This window comes from Mus caroli, unplaced genomic scaffold (genome assembly GCF_978045245.1).
Source record: "Mus caroli unplaced genomic scaffold, Mus_caroli_1 scaffold_12, whole genome shotgun sequence".
Taxonomy (NCBI): Eukaryota; Metazoa; Chordata; class Mammalia; order Rodentia; family Muridae; genus Mus; species Mus caroli.
Window position 1 is genome coordinate 47,419,822 of NW_028227267.1, and position 18,328 is coordinate 47,438,149.

The window sequence follows — 18,328 nt, forward strand, 5'->3', positions numbered from 1 at the left end:
GCAGTCACCTAAGGTGACCTCCTTTAGATAAAAGAAGGGTTAAAAAGTCCCTTCTTTCACTAGTCTAGTCCTCAAACCTCTCAGAGACCTGAGAAGGAAAGATTGTAATCTAAACAGCCTATGTATCAATTGAAATGACAGTTACCATGAACACACTAACAAGAAACAAAAAGAGCAGACAGAGCACCTAATATTTAATTACACTGGGTCAGAGAGCGCACACTGAGACTCCCCTCAGTTAGACAGGTAAGAGATGTTCTGCTCACTTCCCATGAGCCTCACAGCCATGGTCTTTCTCATCTAGGGTCTTGGTGTCTTTGTGTCTGACATAACAGCAAGGAGCCACGACTATCATTACATCAAGTCTGGGAAGGAGCAGGATACATTTTTATTGTTTCATTCTAGCTCTGATCACGATTTTCTGAAACTCTGCCAGTTTTTTCCTTACATAACTCAGCTCTGCTGTGGAAAGGAGGACATGCATGCTAGCAAAGCCCTGCCCCGTTAGGAACCTCTTTTGGGTTGTTGTTTTAAGACTTAGTCTCATGTAGCCCAGGCTGGCTTTGAACTTGCAACCTAGTCAAACTGGCTTTGAAATTCTAATCTTCCTGCTTCCACCTCTTATGTGCTGCTGACAGGCATTGTGAACACAGTATGCCAGAAACATAGATAAACACATCTATCTATCTATCCACAATATCAGAATTCATTACCTAACAGTAAGTTCACAAAGGAAAGTATTTCAAAGGCCCACCTACATCGGCAATCTGATTTTATTCTAATCTTAATTACTAGCATTAATATCACATCACACAGCACACAGTGAATCTCTCTATGCATACACCTGAGTTACAGAACTAATACAGGCTAGTGAGGTTAGAGCAGCACTCAAGAGCTTTCAGAACTGGGCTGATAGAAATGCACTAGCCTCCATATTGATAAGATAACAAACCCAAACCAACCTCAGGAAAGAAGCTGCCATTCAGGCTGAGAGGCAAGGTGGAGAACAAAGGCTCATGAGTGAGTCCCTCTGCAAGGTAAGAGGCTAGAACCATTGGAGCAGAGCAGTGGGCTCAGGTCCAAACAGGAGAGCAGATGGGTAAACAGATGGCAGTTGAGTATGAGTATGCCAGGAGTTCTCTGTTGGTCCTTGACGAACACACTAGGTATCAAATAACAGCTCAGTATGGGATGTTGTCTTAGTGGTAGGTATCCATCACTTTCTGGGTCCAGGTGAGGGAGGGAGACACACCCTTTCTGTGATCTGGCATGTCCTTTCTATGGCTAAGTTTTTCTGATATTTTATTTACATATGTATATATATATGTGTGTGTGTGTGTGTGTGTGTGTTTCAAGACACAGTTTCTCTGTGTAGCCTTGGCTGTTCTTGTACTGGAATTCACACTGTAGACCAAGCTACCCTGGAACTCACAGAGATTCTCCTGCCTCTACCTCCAGAGGACTGGGATTAAGGGCATGCCCAGTGTTATAATTTTTATTAAATATTTATTTAGTTCAGTTAATATGCATGAATGTTTTGCCTATGCTGTCTACTATGTCTACGCCTGGTGCCCATGAAGGTCAGAGTTGGAATTATAAATGGTTGTCAGGTGTCACCGAGGTGCTGGGAATCAAACTAGGGTCACAAAAGGTGTTTCTAACTACTGAATGGTCTCTCCAGAACTCCATGACATGATTTTATTATGTTCATGTGCCCAGTAGTCTCAATTCACCCTACTAAATTTATAGGGTAGGCTTCTTTCTGTTCCCAGGAAGAAGTCATTTGTCACTCTGTGCTTTATGGGTAGTGTCAGGTACTGTCCACTTGCTCACCCGGGAGCAGATGGAGTCAAAGGCTGCTTGTAAGTAGAGTAACTTAGGGTGATGCCCAGCTTAACTGCTATGATAAGCAGGAGCCATCGTGCCTGGCTTAGGAACCTCTTACTGAGGAAACCAGAGTGGCCAGTTCCCTCTCTGCTCCTCAGATAGTCTGTGTACTTGACTTTGTGTGTATGTACATCAGCATATGTCTATATGGCTGTTTGTCTTTGTGTGTGTGCACATGTGTTTTGCTGTTGCTGTGTGTGTGTGAACGTTTGTGAGCATTTGTCTGTGTATACAAGAAAGAGTGGGTAAGCTTATGCACAGTATGCATGTGCCTATTCACTGTTATTTTTTAAAGATTTATTTATTTATTATATCTAAGTACACTGTAGCTGTCTTCAGACACTCCAGAAGAGGGTGTCAGATCTTGTTACGGATGGTTGTGAGCCACCATGTGGTTGCTGGGATTTGAACTCAGGACCTTTGGAAGAGCAGTTGGTGCTCTTAACCACTAAGCCATCTCTCCAGCCCCTATTCACTGTTTTTTTTATTCTTCTCTCATATATTACATCCCGGCCACAGTTTCTTTTCCCTTCACTCCTACCAGCCTCTCCCCTGCCACCTCCTCTTGATTTATTAATCAAAATTGTGTGTGTGTGTGTGTGTGTTACACACACACACATTTGTTATGCCCAAATTCTGAGGTCTTCACAGACCACCAGGAGTCAAACTCATATGCAAAAGCAAAGAGTCCTTATTCAAGCTCGAACTCAGACCCTCCAACCACTCGAGCACAGTGGAATGTGTGGAAGGTACTGGGCTGGTACAAGCATTGCTTATTTATCATGGTAGCAGGGTGAGGGACTGCTCAACTTGGCAGTTACATAATTGGTTGACATTTGCATGGGGCACTTCTTCTGGCTAGTAATGATTTTATCTTGGTGTGAACAATGGTTGCTAGCTTATGGTGTGAACAATGGTTTAGACATTAGGTACATTCTCCTTAAGGACTGATTGGTGCTTGTTAGGAGTGGAGTGGCTATTTGCCTAGAGGAATTGTGATTGTTACCAGGGTGGCATGGCTCCTGGAACAAGTTGGGGTTTTGCTAGTAGCTGAGTCCATTCAAAGGGCAAGTTTAATTGTAAAATAGAGTCTGAAAGCAAAATGGAGTTTGTAATGTTAAACTGGGCCCTTCGATATAAAAAATGATAATTATAGAAGATATTTTAATGAAATATATATATATGGTATAAAAGTTGAGGAAAAATTGGGATGGACAGTTTTTTTTTTCTCTCTCTCCTTCTACTGTGTTTCTGGGATCTGAAACTCAAGGCACCAGGCTTGGTGGCAAGCCATCTTGCCATGTTACTTGACTCAATGTCCAAATCTGAATGTGTTATTTCTATGCTCTTTTCTACAAACTTCAGAGTTTCTAGTCTCATGTTTTCTTACTTGAATTGATTTTTATACATATTGAGAGACAGGACCGTAGTTTTCATCTCCTGTGGGTGAGTAACCAGTTTCCCCAGGAAGGTTTCTTATAGGTGTCTTTTCTCCAATATGACACTGTTATCAACAGTTAGGTTGGTGTAGCACTCTAACTTATTGATTTACATTTCTGGTGTTGTGCCCTTCTGCTTTGGATACTATGTCTCCATACTTTTTTGACATCAGGTTGTATTGCGAGCTTTTGTTCCCCCTGGTAAGAACACGCTCAGGGCAGCCGGAATCTTCTGCAGCACAAGCTTTATTGCTTACCCCATCAGGAGCTAGTGGAGAAGAGAGTCAGAGAGAGAGCCAGAGAGAGAGAGAGAGAGAATGGCGGAAACCGTCCCTTTTATGGAGGACTGTCCTCCGCCTCGAAAGTGTCGCTCCCTGATTGGCTGCAGCCCATCGGCCGGAGTTGTCGTCACGGGAAGGGCAGAGCACATGGCGTGGAAAGCTACCCCAGCACATGCGCAGCTTGCTTGTTTACTACTTAGAACACGGGTGTCAGTGCCATCAGCGCCATCTTGTAATGGCAAATGTGAGGGCGGCTCCTTACATCTCCCCCTTTTCTTTTATTTAAGAGCAATAGGCCACCCATTCTAATGAGAGTGGAGATAGAGGTCAAATCCCCAGTGTGCAAAATAGGGGCTTTACACAAAACCTCCTCCCAGGCTCATCACCAGAAGGGGTCTTGGTCCACTCCCGTGTCGTTTTTCCTGGGGGAAGGACACTTGGACACTCAACCTTCTTGAAAGATGACATGTCTCCCTAGAATAGGCTCATAGATGCCGTAGAGCCCTTCTACTGCAGTGCTTAGCCGTGCAACTCTCTCGGGCTGCTGAAGCACACTCACTCTATCCCGTGCAATGAGACTAGCCTCGTGGGGTGCAAGAGCTGAGTGGCCAGCGACCTATTGCTTAAGCATAGATAACCATATATCAGGGGAAACACCATGTTCTAGTGCTGCAAGCGCCTGGGAAATAACCACCTTGTCTCTCCTAGTTTGGGCCTTAAGCTTACAGACCAATCAGAGAAGCAACACTAATCTACAGCAAAGAACAGCTCCAAATAATTCTACCCCCCACCCATTCTTTAAAGAAGGAAAATGTTGAAAAGATAGTCCTTAGGTCAGGGACAGGTCCAAGTGCGTGGGGCAAGTCTCAATTTTTGAAGGGTCTGTTCAAATTTAGCCATCCAATTCTGTATCTCCCAATGCTGCTCTCCCTTTGTTGTTATCGCACTGGACATCACCAAGACGAGGGACATCAGTATTCCCTTGGTCAGTCTGGATTTTTCGGGTGAGTCTTTCTGGTATCCAAAATGGGTTGTCTTCATTCTGTGGAAAAACACAAACAGCTCCCCTGGATCTTATCAAAATAGGATCCGGTCCTTTCCATTTGTTACTTAAAACATCTTTCCATTTAACCATCTCATTGGGCCTATCTGGCTCTGAACAATGGCGTTCAGCCGCCTTATGGCCATGAGCATCAAGATTTAAAAAATTGAGTGTAAAAAGTGCTGTAGACACAGACACTCTTGGTACTCGGGGTAGAGCCTCCTCGACTCCCCCTTTCTGTTTTATTAGATAGGATTTGAGGGTGCGGTGCGCCCGCTCAATAATACCCTGTCCTTGGGGGTTGTATGGAAGTCCAGTCAGGTGGGTTACGTCCATCTGACGGCAGAACTGTTGGAATTTTTGAGATGTATAAGCTGGTCCATTATCAGTCTTAAGTAGTTTGGGTTTTCCCCAAGCACTCCATGCCTCGAGGCAATGTTGAATCACATGTGAGGCCTTTTCTCCAATTAAAGGAGAGGCAAACAAAACTAATTGTATCTACTGAAAAATATTGGCAATTTTACTGGAAGGCTTAGTCACTCCAGCCACTTCTAAAAAATTGAGGGGTTCTAAAAAGGTTTTTAAAACTTCTAAAACCACTAAACATTTTACCACTTGAGGTGAATTTTCATTATATTGTTTGGATACTACTTTACTATTAGCCACATAGGCACCTATGCCAGTTTTTGATCCATCAGTATATACCACAACCCCATTTTTAAGTGGGTTTCTTACTGTTATTTGTGGAAACACAACAGATTGATTTTGGGCAAACTGTAAAATTGGATGTTTTGGATAATGGTTATCTATTTGTCCTGAAAAGGAGGTAACTAAAACTGCCCAATCATTGGATGTGGCTGCCAAGGTTTGAACCTGTCAAAAGTCCAATCTCTCTGCTCTGGAGTCAAAGCAGCAGCGTTTGCTCGGGTCTGCGTTTGTGCAGCCTCTTGCCATAGAACTCTCCATTCCGTATATTTGCCCATACTGGGGAGAGTGGCTTTTGCAATCATTTGCCAGTCGGCAGGAGTTAGTGCCATGCCGGCAAGCCTGTACTCTACCGGAGCATGAACACGCCCACCCTCGGCTCCTTCAAAGACCGGAAATGCCTGTTGTATCTTCCTTTGTTCCTCTCTTGAAATGAACGAGTCCGCACACTGCCTCTCTGCGCAGGGCTGACGCACTATGCAGGGCGGGGGCTCCGCATAGGGCGGAGGTGCACTATGACCTTGAAGCTGACTGCCCTGAGGCCGAGCAGCAAGCTGGCCTTTGCCAGCCGCTTTTGGCTTTTTTTCTTGACCTATAAGCTCACATTTCTCTCTCATAACGAGCTGCTCCCTCCTCCAAGTCTGTTTCCTCAGAAGGGCTTATTTCTTTATCTGATTCACAGCTACTAAGAACTGGCTCTTTAAACTCATCTCTTTTCTCCTCTTTCCTTCTAATCTCTCCCCAGGTATTTTTCCCTGACATTGACTTTTCTTTTTTCCTTTGTTTTTTCTCCTCTTTCCTTCTAATCTCTCCCCAGGTATTCTTCCCTGACATTAACTTTTCCTCGGGTTCAAGACCCGTGGAAAGGCCTGTGTACTTATTTGGTGCACCATGTTTCCTCTTTGCTCCTGCTCTCTTTCCCCGCTTTACTTCTGATAGACTGTCTTGAATTTTGTCCAGAATTCTCCACCCTGCCTTAACCACTTGTTGACATGTGAAAAGAAATAAAAGGGCTTTTAACACTAGAGAAAGTTCAAGACCAGACATACCTTGTAAAGCTGTAACTCGCGTCCCATCCCCACAGTTCTGGTTCCGCTCCGTTCCCCAGCTGAAGAGTTCTGAACCCATGCCGGATCCTTCTCAACAGTCTGTTTTGCGGGAACACTTCATTACCACAGTTCCCCAGCTGAAGAGTTCTGAATCCACACTGGATCCTTCTCAACAGTCTGTTTTCCAGGAACACTTCATTAACCGCTCCTTCCCCGTGATGCAGTAGCTCCCGGGTTTCGGCGCCATTTATTGCGAGCTTTTGTTCCCCCTGGTAAGAACACGCTCAGGGCAACCGGAATCTTCTGCAGCACAAGCTTTATTGCTTACCCCATCAGGAGCCAGTGGAGAAGAGAGCCAGAGAGAGAGCCAGAGAGAGAGAGAGAGAGAGAGAGAGAATGGCGGAAACCGTCCCTTTTATGGAGGACTGTCCTCCGCCTCGGACGTGTCGCTCCCTGATTGGCTGCAGCCCATCGGCCGGAGTTGTCGCCACGGGAAGGGCAGAGTACATGGCGTGGAAAGCTACCCCGGCACATGCGCAGCTTGCTTGTTTACTACTTAGAACACGGGTGTCAGTGCCATCAGCGCCATCTTGTAATGGCAAATGTGAGGGCGGCTCCTTACAAGGTTGTGATGTCATTTGGCTCAGGCTTGCTTTGGTCATTTGAAGTCATTTTTTTTAAAGATTTATTTATTTATTATATGTAAGTACACTGTAGCTGTCTTCAGACACACCAGAAGAGGGCATCAGATCTCATTACAGATGGTTGTGAGCCACCATGTGGTTGCTGGGATTTGAACTCTGGACTTTCAGAAGAGCAATCGGGTGCTCTTACCCACTGAGCCATCTCACCAGCCCCCTATTTGAAGTCATTTTGCTTCCATATAAATTTTAGAAATGTTTTCCCTATTTCTTTCTTTCTTTCTTTCTTTCTTTCTTTCTTTCTTTCTTCCTTCCTTCCTTCCTTCCTTTCTTTTTTTTTTTTGTTGTTGTTGTTGTTGTTGTTGTTGTTGTTGTTGTTGTTTTGAGACAGGGTTTCTCTGTGTAGCCCTGGCTGTCCTGGAACTCACTCTGTAGACCAAGCTGGCCTCGAACTCAGAAATCTGCCTGCCTCACGGATACAGAGATCAGAAGACAACTTGCTGGAGCTGGTTGGTTCTCTCCTTCCCCTATGTCAGTTCTGGCCTTCAGGCTTGGTGGCAGATGCCTTTACCCACTGAACAACCAGGTCTCTAAATTATTGGGAGGAATATAAAATGATAAAACAACTTTGGAAGACTGTTTGGCTGCTTCTCATATACTTGCTGTGCCACCAGCCAACCACACTCAACGTTTACCCCAGAGAAACAGGACTCACAACCATGAAAAGTTGTAAGTCTTCATAGCAGTGACCTATGGAATAAGTGCATGAATGTGTAAGTGTTGTAAGCTGGCCCGTGGCCTACATGAACAGGGTACACCTGGGAGGCAGGCTGGGGCTGAAAGAGACTTAGATGGCGAGAAAAGATAATGAAGCCAAGACAACGTGCCGATCAAGGCCCGTGATTTTACTCAGAAACTGTGCTTATAAAGGGGGAAGGCCCATCCCCCCATCCCACCCACCCCCACTCCTGCCAGTCCATTCTTGGTGTCTGGAGCCAGCCTGCAGGTGACATGCAGGATAGGATGTGCCTCTGGAATATCTCAGGGGCCTCTCAGCAGGTAGCAGGGTTTTGGAGGAGAGAAGCAGCAGATGACAGAACAATAGAGCCATCTAGGTCGGAAGGCTCCACCCTAGGTAATCTCCTTCTTAGTGGCAGCAAGGTCAAAGTCTGGATCAGCCTTTAATTTAATAGATGCTTAAATACATTAACAGCAGCCTGTCCTAGTCAGGGCTCTCTAAAGGAACAGAGCAGACAGAATGAATACCTTAGACTGGCTTACAGAACATAGCCCAACAACGGCTAGCTCACAATGGAAAGGCTGAGAACCTGATAGTTAAATCTAGGAAGCTGGCTGTCTCAGCTGTCCCAATCTGCTGCTGGAGCCCTTGAGAGCTGCTGGTCTTCAGTCCACGATGGAATCCTCCTCACGAGGTTGTGTTGAATACCAGCCACAGCAAGAGAGTAGAGAAAGGTGTGAGGGAGAGTGAGGTAAACAGGCAGAAAGTTTCCTCTGGGCCATTTCAGGATGGCATCCACCAAGTGTAAATTTAGGGTTGAGCTTCCTGATTTAAATATCCTAAGACAATCCGTCACAGAGGACCAAGAGTTTGGGTTTTAGTTGACTGCACAAGTAGTCAAGTTGACAACCAAGATTAGCCATCAGACAGCCCAATGCAACAAACCACTGAGACATGTAACAACTTGAAATTCAAGGGTACAAGGCTGGGGGGCACAGAGAAGCCACCTTTGGAAGAGTACATAGCCCCATTTGTATAGCTTTTTCAAACAGCCAAAGGACCATGATGAAAACATGCTTGATGGTTTCCAGAAGTTGTTTTGTTTGTTTGTTTGTTTGTTTGTTTGTTTGTTTTTAGATTTATTTATTTATTATATATGAGTACACCTTAGCCATATTTAGACACACCAGAAGAGGGCATCAGCTCTCATTACAGATGGTTGTGACCCACCATGTGGTTGCTGGGAATTGAACTCAGGACCTCTGGAAGAGCAGTCAGTGCTCTTAACTGCTGAGCCATCTCTCCAGTCCCGGTTTCCAGAATTTATAGTGCCGAAGTGGAGTTTGTGTGACTACATGGAATGTGTACATTTCTTATGACACTACAATATTCCCAATGCTGACTGTGGGACTAGCACACAGACCTCTACTGTACCTGTAAAACATTCACATACACTCATGAATGCCTGTAAAAGCTGATAGAACCTAGCTAAGATCTGGAGTTGCAAAGATGAAGGACCGATTTCACTATTTGGACCACTTTATCACTTAGCATTCAGATATTAGTACTAGAAGAAGTGGGACAGAAGACATATAAGGAATAATTCTTCTTCTTCTTCTTCTTCTTCTTCTTCTTCTTCTTCTTCTTCTTCTTCTTCTTCTTCTTCTTCTTCTTCTTCTTCTCCACCTCCCTCTCCTTCCTCCTCCTCCTCCTCCTCTCCTTCTCCTCCTCATTTCTCCTCCTCCCCTTCACCTCGCCCCTCATCCTCCTTCTCCTCCTCCATATCTCTGCCTTCTTATCTCTTCTTCCTCCTTTCCTCCTTCTTCCTCTTCCTCCCACTCCTCCTCCTCCATTTTCTCCATTTGTTATTTTGTTTCCCAAGACAGGGTTTCTCTGTGCAGCCCTGGCTGTTCTGGAATTTACTATGTAGACCAGGCTGACCTCAAACTCAGAGATCTGCTTGTCTGTTCCTCCCCCTGCCCCTCTCCCGCTTTGCCCCGAGTGCTGGGATTTACAGGTGTACCACCCACATCCCTGATTTATAAGAAACTTTCTATACCATCTTCCCAACCTCTCTGTAAATCCATCATTATTCTAAGATAAAAATGTATCTTCTAGAAAACAAAGGTTCAGGAAGGAAAGTTGGCCCAGCCTTTAGTAGCACACACTACTCTCACAGGGGATAGAAGTTGAGTTCCAGCACCCACTTTAACCTGCTCACAACTGCCTTTAGCACCAGCTTCAGTGAATCCAAAGTCCTCTTCTGGCATATGCATACACAAATACACATATACATCAAAAAATCTCTTTTAAAGCAAAGTTTGCTCCATCTAGCATTATCCAAAAGTGAAGTGTATTCATGTCTTATTAGCTCAGCAGTTTTCCCAAGCATATGACCATCCGAGATTTAATGTGTCCTCACAGGTATGTGTTAGGATGTTCCTAAGCAATGTTACACTAAATGGAAAACAATGGAAATGCCTTCCAGTAACAGATAAGAGCATCAGGGACGTTGGCCTTCCATGGGTACCTTTCAATCAGCAGGGACAGGAATCAGTGAAAAGCGATGCAGCTCCCCATGCCTTTGCTTCCAGGTGGTCCCCAGGATGCCCAGAAGCACATCCTCATCCTCACAGAGGCGCATCCTCATCCTCGAAGAGGCACATCCTCATCCTTTCAGACCATCATCATCCTCGCAGACATGCATCCTCATCCTCTCAGAGGCGCATCCTCGTCCTTGTTTTCACTCCTGCCACATGGCTTTCCTCTCTGCCATCTTGGAATCATATCCCCCCAACGACTAAACTAAGGTTTCTCTCTCTTTCAAGGGAAGTCCAGACTTTAATGCAATTTTATTTACATACGGCTTAGAGATGTGCAAAACCAGATGGTGGCAGTCAGAAAAGTAGCAACTCAATGGAAGGCTGACGAAATTAATCATCAATGGCAAGATTGCAGCATGAGGGGGTTTTCTACTGGCAATGTCTCACTTCCCTACTGGAAGGGGATTTAAACAGCCATGCTCACTCAAGCTGTGTTTTTAAGATGTGCCAATTTTATAGCACATAGGTATATTTTAGTTTTAAAGCTGCCTCAGAGAAGAGTGAGCCTAAGGTTCTGACAGGTTAGGTGCAATAGACACAGCAACCCTTTCATAGTCAATACCCTTTCTTGTCATCCTTGGCATGAGGCACGTGAAGCCGGTACTAAGACTGTGAAGTATGGTGAAATTCACCTATACACACTTCTCTAGGTGTGCTCAGTTCTTAAGGCTTCCTCTGTATTTCTGCTGTTTCCAAGACCACCTCACCCAGGCCGACTTTCCCATGATTCCCTCTCCCTTTCCCATTCACTGCTAGGCCCTGGGGATACATTAATGAACAGTAATAGATGTGGCCTCTGTTCTGAGTTTTATTCTTAGGCAGAGGGAAAAAAACCAAACAAACCATTAGTCAAACACTCATAAACTTGGTCTGGCTGTAACGAGAGCAAACAGATACACTCCTGGAAAACCACTGCCTCACAACAGGACATGGAGGAGGAGACCGGCAGGAGCGGTGAAACAGGGTGGCGGGAGTGGGAAAGGATGTACAGGAAACATGATGCTATGGATTAGGGAAAAGGTGAGGCAGGAAGAAGGGGAGCATGGGAGAAGAAAGAAAAAAGGAGTGAAGTGTAGAGAACAGGGAAAGGCGAGGAGCACTGAGTAGAGGCAGGACAGACAGGACCCACCCATCTTGGCCATGCGGGTTGTTTTGTCATTACCCTAAAATGGAGCCAGAAATTTTTGGGGTTTTTTGGTTTTTTGTTCGTTTGCTTGTTTTTCTGAGACAGGGTCTCTCTTCATAACAGCCCTGGCTGTCCTTTGTTCCTTTGTCAACCAGGCTGGCCTAGAACTCTCAGCTATCCACCTGCCTTGGCCTCCCCAGTGCTGAGATTAAAGGCATGAGCCACCATGCCTGGTTCGAAATGGTTTTAAATCGAAAACTTCCATGGTTATGTTTTGAAAAGACTGATATGGGTATTGTCTGAACATGTGATTACAAAGGTTCCAAGTTCCTGTGAGTAGACAGAGGACTGTTAAAACATACCAGAAGCAAGATCGTTCTAGCTTTGACAGCAGTGATGGCAAAAGATGGAGAGAAAATGATTCAGATATTTAGAAGGCTCTGTACAGTAGATACACTACACTTATCACAGATCAAAGCAAACATTCTGGCCTATGTTGCCAGACAGATATGAGACCACATTGCATTGATCTTAGCCATTGTTTTTTGCCTACATAATTAAGAGAGGCTGTGTAACCATATCGTGCATGAATTGTGTTAAAAATATTCTGAAAATGCTAAACACAAACTATTGATCAAGAGGAGAACTGAGAATTGCCAAAAGTTCTAAGAAAAATGGGAGAAACAAGGGTTTGGAAGCACCAGTGAGGAGGTGATACTGGAGTCTGATAGGCCAGCAAGAAAAATGATTGGCAGACGTGTAGACTCCCTGGCTGCACGTCCTATCTTGCAGATAGAATGTGGTTTCTCAAGACCCATGGAGATACAGGGAAAAGGACTCTGTGGTTTACAGGCCCCTAGGACAAGGGAAGGACTTAGCAGAGGAATTAATAGTTCATAGGTGCCTGAGAACAGAAGTTAGGCAAAAGGACTCCGCAGGTCTTGCCATACAGTCTGAGAGGGTTCATCAATCCTTTTTAGCTGCCGCTTTCCTCGTGCCAGCCCGTTGCTCAACTCTTCCGGCTTTCTCTTGGCGTGGGTGTGCATGTCCACCCTTTGTTTTTGGAGACAGGGTTTCTCCGTGTAGCCCTGGCTGTCCTGGCACTCACTCTGTAGACCAGACTGGCCTCGAACTCAGAAATCTGCCTCCCAAGTGCTGGGATTAAATGTGTGTGCCACCACTGCCCACTCTCAATAAACTTGAGTGCGCACTTGTCCTTGGACACTTTGAGCAACTGGAGTTGTCGCTTGTTGGGCGCGAAGCTACACACCTTCCGGATCATGCACACTCCAGATCATCAAGCACAAGAACTTGGTGTGCTTGGTGAGGCGCGGCTTGCTGTTGTTACCTTGTGGCCCTTGTTGAGGTCCATGGCCATGGGATAACGCTGGGCTATGGCGCCTGCACTATGATGCCGGCAGATTCCTAAGCTTTGATGGGAACATTTAAACCTTCCCAACACCCAAGAAACAGGGTTTCTGTGTAGCCCTGGCTGTCCGTCTCCTATGCATTTCATATATACACAATGTGTGTGTGTGTGTGTCTCACTTATGGCTTGTGTAAATTTTAAGGTGCTATTCTGTTACTTTAAATACGCATACTTTTGTGTGAGATATGTGGATGAGTGCATATGCCAAAGTGCACATGAGGTGAGAGCTCTCCTTGCACCTTTGTATAAGTATCCCAGGAATCAAACTCAGACCAGGGGCTCACAGGACAAATACTTTTACCTGTGGAACCTTCTTGGTTACCCATAAAAACCCCAGAAAACTCAAGGCTATCTTGGAATCAGGGACCAGCAGAAACTGAAAAGTAAAGATTTGGGAATGGCTAGGTAGGAGATACTGCTCTTATATTCCTGAAAAATAAACTGTACTAAAATATAAGCTTTAGCTTTTTAAAAGATTATATGTAAACTATAGCTATCTTCAGATCTCATTACAGGTGGTTGTGAGCTACCATGTGATTGCTGGGATTTGAACTCAGGACCTTCAGAACAGTCAGTGCTCTTACCCACTCACCAGCCCCAAACTTTAGCTTTTAAAACAGGTATTTCCCAGTAATGTACTTCTAAAGCTGTGAGGTCTACGAAATACTGTAATCCTGTGCTGGAGAAAAATGTGGCTATTCCCTGGAATATTTGGAAAATGGTCACTGAGTTCAAAGGTCATTTCCCCTTTTTAAGGCTGATAATCCTGATAACCTTTTTTTTAAAATAAAGATTATTTTATAAGTGCACTGTTTCTGTCTTCACACACACCAGAAGAGGGCATCCGATCCTATTACAGATGGTCATGAGCCACCACATGGTTGCTGGGAATTGCTCTCAGGACAGGGCAGTCAGTGCTCTTTTTTTTTTTTTTTTTTTGGTTTTTCGAGACAGGGTTTCTCTGTATAGCCCTGGCTGTCCTGGAACTCACTTTGTAGACCAGGCTGGCCTCGAACTCAGAAATCCGCCTGCCTCTGCCTCCCGAGTGCTGGGATTAAAGGCGTGCGCCACCACGCCCGGCTGGGCAGTCAGTGCTCTTAACCGTTGAGCCATCCTCTCCAGCCCTCTACATTATTTTCTAATTCTCTGTAACAACTAGAAACGAAGCCTAGAGACATGGCTCACTGGTTGGGAGCAGTGACATTCTGAGTTCAAATCCCAGCAGCCCCATCAGATCTGATGCCATCTTCTGGTGTGTCTGTGGACAGCTAGCTTGTACTCACTCGGGAAGCAGAGGCAGGCGGATTTCTGAGTTCAAGGCCAGCCTGGTCTACAGAGTGAGTTCCAGGACAGCCAAGGCTACACAGAGAAACCCTGTCTCGGAAAACCAAAAAAAAAAAAAAAAAAAAAAAAATTCACCCCAATCTTTTTTAAAAAACTAGAAATGAGCAAACTCTCACAACTAAGATATTCTCATAGTGGAATAAACCTGTCAACATTTTAACTTGACAAGTTTTAGTATTAACTTATTTCAATACCACCAGTAAAATATCCTTAACCAATAGGTTCTAAATAGTTTCCAAAATAAACCAGCAACAGCAGTTTGACGGAGGGCCAGGGATGGCACCTCTTTTAGCCACATGCTGGCACTGTGTTCATATGAAGACACAGGCTCCTGAGTCTCTTGCTGATGCATATACCAACTATGATAAGGGGCAGAACCACAGTCTTTATTCTCAAATTTCCCAACTGCTTTTTTTTTTGGGGGGGGGGGTGTCACGTGAATAAATACAATACCCAGTACCAGAAAGTACCCAATTCTGAACTAATTGAACCCACTCCAGCATTTTGTACACACCAGCTTCTAACAGCATATTTAAACAGGTTTTATTTATTAGCATCTTTAACCTCTGATATCTAGCCAATTCCTCAAAAACCCAAGACAATATCAAGATTGGGGGAGGGGGCAGAGGGGGTCACAATAAAAGCCATTTTTATATTTGCACACTGGAGCCAAGGGTGGCCCCGAGATCAGCCTCTACTCAGCTTTATCATCGGTTACATAGAAAAGGAACTTCTGCCTACAATGCATAGTATGAAAGCATCAACTTGCAACTGTATGCTAGATATACAGAACAGGATCTTTTTGAGAAATAGAAAGTCTGTGTGCATAAAAGATTTTTATAGCCTGCTATACAAAAATAAATAAACAAGCCCCCAAACCTGTTTATACCTTTAGCCTTATGTTAGGTCTTACACAGCAAAATGTTCCAAGCTGACTCAAACAAATCAAGAAAAGGGGTAAAAGAAAGAGTACTTCACATGGGTAATTTTAACTCTCATAGTCTCAGTTCTTAGGAAGGCAAATGCTATATAAAACGGGAAAGACAAATGCTTTCCTATTTTGAAACTTTTGAGGCACAGGTTGAGAATGCAATAAAGAAACCTGGTTTTAATCAATAACTGAAACATTCAAGCACTCCGTGTCAAAAATATTTAAAGTTAACAATGGTCTCAAAATGACTTTTATTCATATATATTGGTATGCATGATGGTAACTCAAGAAAATTGTATTTATACAACCTAACGATTTGTGGAGGCTGCTATTAAAAAAAAATGTAATTAAAAAACTTTCTTTCCAGCAGGGCGTGGTGGCGCACGGCTTTAATCCCAGCACGGGGGAGGCAGAGGCAGGCAGATCTCTGAGTTCAAGGCCAGCCTGGTCTACAAAGTGGGTTCCAGGACAGCCAGGCCTATACAGAAAAACCCTGTCTCGAAAAACAAAAAAAAATATTTTTTTTCTTTCCTTCAAATTCCTGGTTTAATAAGGAACTGTTTATTTTTGAGAAAAAGATCGCAAACATCAGGCTGTTCACAAAAATAACCCATGGTATAACTTTAGAAAACAAATATTAAGACTATTACACTATTTTCCTGTAAGATGCATTTGACATGCCAACTCCCATTCACAAAAATACATGGTTACATTCGTGTTGTAACAGTCCCACTCATGTGAGGGAAAACACACACCTCTAATGCAAAGCTGCTCTTGGGGTTACAAGTAAACGAGATGCCTGGGCAGTTAGGGAAGCAACTACTGAAGTCATGAATAGAAGAACTGTACTCCCTGCATAACAAGAGATTATTTTGGAGACAGTTGATAAAAACCATACAACTTTTTATTGTTAAGTCAAAGAGGTATCAAAATTAAAGCAAAACTTACAGGTGAGACTTAACGAAATTACTACGGAGCATCAAAGGAAGTGGAACTGTAACTAGGCGCAGGGCAATCATGAATTAATGAACACAGGAAGGGTAAGGCGGGACAACAGTGAGAATGTGCAGAAGACCCCAGGGGAGATGACCCGCTGTTACTTTCATCTCTCACAAGCGCCTAGGTAAATGAATAATGGGATAAGATTTCTAAGCTCCACTATGTGCTTAAGAGTCATCCTCCCCATTAGCGCTGTCTCTGTCATCTTCTCCTTCCTCAGGCTCTTTTTCATCATCCTTCAACTCCAGCTGTGAGAAAGACACAAATAAGATAAAGTTAGAGGTATTCTTCTCATCCCAGGACCCCAGTCCTCCCAACTTTCTTTTTTCCAAAGGTAATCACCTGGTCATCCCCCCGATCTTCATTATCATCATCATCCAGCAGGTCACCCTCCTCAGCAGAGTCATCTGCACCTGCCTCAGACTCCATCTTCACATTAGTCTCATCTTTCTTCACAGAGGCGCTGCTCTGCTCTTCTTCAGACTTTTCATTCTTCATCTCTACTGGGGATGAGAAGGACAAGTCTGTCCAGGGGCAAGTGTTGCCCACAGGATATAGACAATTCCCATTAATCATCAAAGAACAAAAGTAAAGTTTTCCAAATAAACTAATGCCCCTCCCAAACAGCCCAATTTGCATATACATTAAACCACCTTAGGAAAATAACCCAAATTCAATTAGAATGATTTAAAGACTATTACCTGCTTGCTTGCTTTGTTCTTTTTCAATTTTTTCCAGGCTTTCCAGAAGAGAATCCACTTTTTGTTTTATCTGAGTCAGCTCCTTTTTAATGGCCTGAAGGTCATCACCTTTCACTGTAACAGAACTGCAATGTTAGACTAGACTAAAGCACCATCTACCAGCTACTCAAAGTGTTCTTTCTAGGTGCTGGGCCTTTCAGTTCTCAGAAGAAATGTTTTTCTAGTTAACAATTCAAAAAGCTGAAAGAAATACAGAGGCACCAACTACAATAGTAACTAGTAATCTTTAGTCAGCAAATGATTTAAAAATAAGATTTAGATTCACTTAAACCTAAACATGTATTTTCCTGACCAAAAAATATTCTATTTTATAGCAACTTCTAACTTGTATCTTTGTGTATGTGCCCATGTTCATGAAAGTGTTCAGATACAAGGAAGGCAGAGGACAGGCTTTCAGTCTCCTGTCTACACCCCCATTTCTCCTTAGGAGCACTGAGATTAGCCCAGCTTTACTTCTGTTTCAAAAAGAAACAAAACAAAAAACTTAAGCTGAGAATTTCAACTAAGAAACTGCAACTGCTTTATTTACTTTCTCAGCTTTCAATAGTTTGCTGACATACTTCAATTATGTCGATCAATATAGAAAACTGACAACCAAAAGTATGCCCTAGCTAAATTTAGTTCAACATAAACATTTATAAAATTAACCAAGCTATTAAGTATAGAACTCAGACTACAATCCTTAAACAACATTCTTTCTCCCCCTTTCCTGGTTTGTATTTTTTGGGTAAACTGAGACCAATGCCAAGTGTCATCTTGCTCTCTATTACAGGATATAGGAGGTGTTTTAAGAGATTAAGAACAGTGTTAGGCTGGAGATGGCTCAGCGGTTAAGAGCACTGACTGCTCTTCTGAAAGTCCTGAGTTCAAATCCCAGCAACCACAGGGAGGCTCACAACCATCTGTAACAAGACCTGACTCCCTCTTCTGGAATGTCTGAAGACAGCTGCAGTGTTCTTACATATAATAAATAAAATCTTTAAAAGAGTGATGGCGCATGCCTTTAACCCCAGCACTCCCAGGCAGAGGCAGGCACATTTCTGGTCTACAAAGTGAGTTCCAGGACAGCCAGAGCTACACAGAGAACCCCTGTCTCGAACAAACAAAGAGTGTTGATCTGTGTCCCTGCCTCCCTAATGGAGGGATTAAAATCCATTACTACTCTGGATCCACCTCCAATTTTTGAGAACGGATCTTTCAGTGAAGTGGGTGGGAGCTCACTGACTTTGCAAGGTTAGGTGGCAGGCAGGTGCAGGGTTGTGTGTGTGTCAGCCTAAGAGAAGTTAAGACATCTAAGATGCTCTGCTTTATCGGAATGCTTGGGATACAAAGCAAGGTCCTTACCCTTGAAG

General features: G+C 43.9%; 1 protein-coding gene across 9 annotated transcripts in view; it reads right to left on the reverse strand.

Moving 5' to 3' along the window:
- Positions 1-16,098: 16,098 nt before the first annotated feature.
- Hnrnpc (heterogeneous nuclear ribonucleoprotein C) overlaps positions 16,099-18,328 on the reverse strand; it is a 28,382-nt gene continuing 26,152 nt past the window's right edge. For 5 of the 9 annotated variants that reach the window (XM_021181222.3, XM_021181227.3, XM_021181221.3 and 2 more), the window contains 3 exons: positions 16,917-17,030; positions 16,558-16,739; positions 16,099-16,463 (listed from right to left, as the gene is read on the reverse strand). In XM_021181222.3, coding sequence (XP_021036881.1) covers positions 16,383-16,463; positions 16,558-16,739; positions 16,917-17,030 — 377 coding nt within the window. In that variant the 3' untranslated portion in view covers positions 16,099-16,382. The remainder of the gene's footprint in view (positions 16,464-16,557; positions 16,740-16,916; positions 17,031-18,328) is intronic. The other 4 variants (XM_021181233.3, XM_021181226.3, XM_021181231.3 and 1 more) reach the window with 2 other exon arrangements.